A 3,807-nucleotide genomic window follows, 5' to 3' on the forward strand; every position below is an offset into this window, starting at 1 on the left:
AGAGCTAGTTCTAGGACAGGCTCCAAAGCCACAGAGAAACCCTGTCTCAAAAAACCAAAAAAAAAAAAAAAAAAAAAAAAGACTTGGGATTCCTCACAGCCCTGGGTGAAATTCTGTTATTTCTGTGTGTATCGAGAGTGTGTGCAAGCACATGTGTGTGTGGGGGGGTGTAGGTGTCTGACACACACACACACACATGAAGTCAGAGCTTTGAACCAGAGCTCCAGAAAAGCAGTTTCTCCTGAACCTTCTGCCATGCTGAGCAGCTGAAGAATCTGAAATGTTGCGGGTTCAGAACCAAATTATCTTGGGCCGTCTTCAGCCTCTCTCAATAGCCATTGTTACCTACCCACCCCTGTACTTGACCTAACGGCTTTATGACAAATAAATGTCATAGTGCTAGAGTGTACAGAACACTGGAATGAACATTGGAACGCAGAGAACATTAGTTTTGTTTTGGAATGCATCAGACCACCAGCTCCCATCATCCCAGAACCCAGGATGTCATCAGAAGCCTGAAACAGACTTCCCAGATTCACTCTGCCCCACCTCTCAGCAGTAAGAGCACTGGCTGCTCTTCCGGAGGACCCAGGTTCAATTCCCAGCACCCATATGGCAGCTCACAACTGTCTGTAACTCCAGTGCCAGGGGATCTGACACCGTCACACCAATGCATATATACTAAACTCTAAGAAAAGTGTCTTGATTTATGACTTTCTTTGCTCTGTTACTGTAAAAACTTCACCAAATCATTTCCACATTGGAACATGGAATTGGGGTGTCCTAAAACTGTTCCCAGACCATGGTCACTCATATTTGGCTCCAGAACAAACTATCTCGGTCCTTTTGAAGTGCGTGCTGTGTTTGTGTGTCAATGGACAAGTCTCCAGTGTTACCTTCTACCTTGAGACAGGGTCTCTTTCTTTTTGTAATTTTGTACACCGGGCCAACTGTCTCCATCTCTCATCTCACCCAACACTGGGACGGCAGACTCCCACTACTGGGCATCTACTGGGACCTGAGGATTCGAACGCGGGTCCTCAGGTGCAAGGGCCTCACCCACTGACCTATCTCTCTCCTCACCAAGGGAAATCCTTATTTGTTTCCAGGTCTCTGTCCACAATAACAGCTGGGGCCATCCTCCACCCGTCCAACAGTAGCAGTGGCAGCGTCTGATACGAATAAAATACATAGTTACTAGAGGAGGGGGTTGGAGATATGGCTTAGTGGTGGAGCACTTGGCTGGTTTCAGTTCTCATCACTTCAAAGGGTGGCTGGCTGGATGAAAGCGACTTGCAAAAGGAAGCGGGCTGCACCCGAAAGGGCTGGGGCATGTGCAGCGTCCCGTGTGGCAGCGGATGTTAATGGGATCACGCGCCCTCTAGCCACGCGCGCGGTCAGCAGACACCTTACGGTCTAGGTCCGGAAACCAAGTCTCCAGGCGGGTAGCTGGAGCCCAACCTTCAGGCCACGTGGCCCGAGGTCTGCAGCGGATTGGATGCGGGAAGCCCCGCCCCTGAGCTAGGTATTGGTTGTGAGCGGTCTGCCGCAAAGTTGGCATCATGGAAGCTGCGGTGCTGGCTGTGGCTCTGGGGTTGCTACTCCTGGCCGGGGACTCAGTGGGTGACGAGGTTCGGGAGGCAGAGGCCGTACGGGAGCTGGTGGCCCGGTTGCTGGGACCCGGGCCAGCAGCCGATTTCTTAGTGTCCGTAGATCGCGCGCTGGCGGCTGAGTCGGGTCTGGACACCTACAGCCTGAGCGGCGGCGGCGGGGCGCCGGTGCGTGTGCGCGGCTCCACGGGAGTGGCGGCCGCCGCTGGGCTGCACCGCTACCTGCGCGACTTCTGCGGCTGCCAGGTGGCCTGGTCCGGTTCTCAGCTGCACCTGCCCCGGCCGCTGCCCGCTGTGCACGACGAGCTGACCGAGGCCACGCCCAACAGGTATCGACGCTGCGGTCCCAGCTGGCTGAGGCAGCGGCCTGTAGCCTCGGGGCACCCACCGTTGTAGAGGCCCACCACGCTAGGGTGGGGATAGCCGCAGTTACAGACTCCTAGAAGACGGAGAAGAAAGTGGGGTCCCACCACGGTGCCTTCAAATCTTAGCTCCTCTCTAATAGATGTCCGTTCTTAAGCCAAGTCCCTTAGCTTCTCGGAGCCCCTGCTGCAAATAATGACGCCCGCCACGCTGTTGAGTTGATTGAGAGTCTGCGTGCGATGGTAGAATTTCAAAAACGTTCTCGTGATCCATGCATTCCATGCCCCTCCTTTGGCCTCTCTAACGATGCTGTGGAGTGACCGTTCCCGAAGCCCCAGGCCGCCCTTATTCTAGCCCTTGGCACATTGTGTGGGCATGATGTGTTCGCGCAACCATCTACCCCATAAAACTATAGGAATTGGGAATCCACTTCCTTCGGGACAGAGACCAATTTTGCCTTAAGGCACTGACATCCTAGGACACCCCCCTCCCACGATGCACAGTAGAGGGTCTGGACATTTTCAATGAAAATGAAGTTAATGTATCCACAATCGCTAAAGGTTACGGAGCCCCGAGAGAAGGTCCAGCACTAGGTGTTGGCTTTTACCTGGGTGGATCTGGAATGAGCGGTAGAGGGGCCTCTTGGAAACCTGTGCCCATTGTACTGTGTGTGTATGTGTGTTGGGGGTAGTATTCCAGAGCCAGGCTGCCTCTGAGGTGCTCCAGGGTGATGGGTGAGTGGGGCATCCCATATGTCCCCAATAATGTGCCCCCTACCTGCAGGTACCGCTATTACCAGAATGTGTGCACGCACAGCTACTCCTTCGTGTGGTGGGACTGGGCCCGTTGGGAGCAAGAGATTGACTGGATGGCGCTGAATGGCATCAACCTGGCTCTGGCTTGGAGTGGCCAGGAGGCCATCTGGCAGCGGGTTTGTGCCAACCTGGCCCCTCACGCTCTCCCCACTTACATACTCACTGGCCCTGGGGGACTGAGGCTTCCCTGGGTGGGACAAACTGGGTGCTTACTGTAGGTGAGACTCCGGCAATCCACTGAAACAACTGGAAATGGTGGTACATGCCTGCAATCCCAGCGCTCAGGTAGAAGTGGGAGGATGAGAAATTCAAGATCCGGGTGGTGGTGTTGATGGGAGGCAGAGGCAGATGGATTTCTGTGAGTTCAATACCAGCCAGGGCTACACAGAGAAACTGTCTCAAAAAAAACAGGAGAAAAAAAGGGGGGGCGGTTCAAGGTCATCTTCAGCTAGGTAGTAAGTTCGAAGAGTCTGGTGAGGGAGGGGCAAGGCTCCTCTACTTCATTAGTCTTGGCTAATTCCCTTCCCTTTAGCCAACCTTACTCAAAGACCCTCTTAATGCTTTCTGTTGCTATACTAAAACACCATGGCCAAAATCAACTAGGGAAGGAAGGAGCTCATTTGGTTTACACATCCAGCCATAGTTCATCGCTGAGGGAAACCAAGATAGAACTGAAGCCATAGTTCATCGCTGAGGGAAACCAAGATAGAACTCAAGCCAGGGAGAAGGCAAGAACCATGGAGGCGGAGGCCATGGAGGAACGCTGCTTATATTATTTTCTCAGTTTGCTTTCTTCTTCTTCTTCTTCTTCTTCTTCTTCTTCTTCTTCTTCTTCTTCTTCTTCTTCTTCAAGGAAGATCTTCCCTATGTTCAAGACTGTGAGGCACCAGGCCTCACATGCCTTTAATCCCAGCACTCGGGAGGCAGAGGCAGGCGGATCTTTGTGAGTTTGAGGCCAGCCTGGTCTACAGAGTGAGTTCCAGGACAGGCTCTAAAGCTACAGAGAAACCCTGTCTCAA

The 3,807-nt window shown here is 53.1% G+C and overlaps 1 protein-coding gene across 1 annotated transcript in view; it reads left to right on the forward strand.

Annotated features, from left to right (window-relative positions):
• The first annotated feature begins 1,552 nt into the window (after positions 1-1,552).
• Positions 1,553-3,807, forward strand: part of Naglu (N-acetyl-alpha-glucosaminidase) — a 9,818-nt gene continuing 7,563 nt past the window's right edge. Inside the window, exons 1-2 of the mRNA XM_005369035.2 lie at positions 1,553-1,939; positions 2,757-2,904. Of these exons, the coding sequence (XP_005369092.1) occupies positions 1,563-1,939; positions 2,757-2,904 (525 nt within the window). The 5' untranslated portion in view covers positions 1,553-1,562. The remainder of the gene's footprint in view (positions 1,940-2,756; positions 2,905-3,807) is intronic.

Source organism: Microtus ochrogaster, unplaced genomic scaffold (assembly GCF_000317375.1).
Source record: "Microtus ochrogaster isolate Prairie Vole_2 unplaced genomic scaffold, MicOch1.0 UNK44, whole genome shotgun sequence".
In the NCBI taxonomy this organism is placed as follows: Eukaryota; Metazoa; Chordata; class Mammalia; order Rodentia; family Cricetidae; genus Microtus; species Microtus ochrogaster.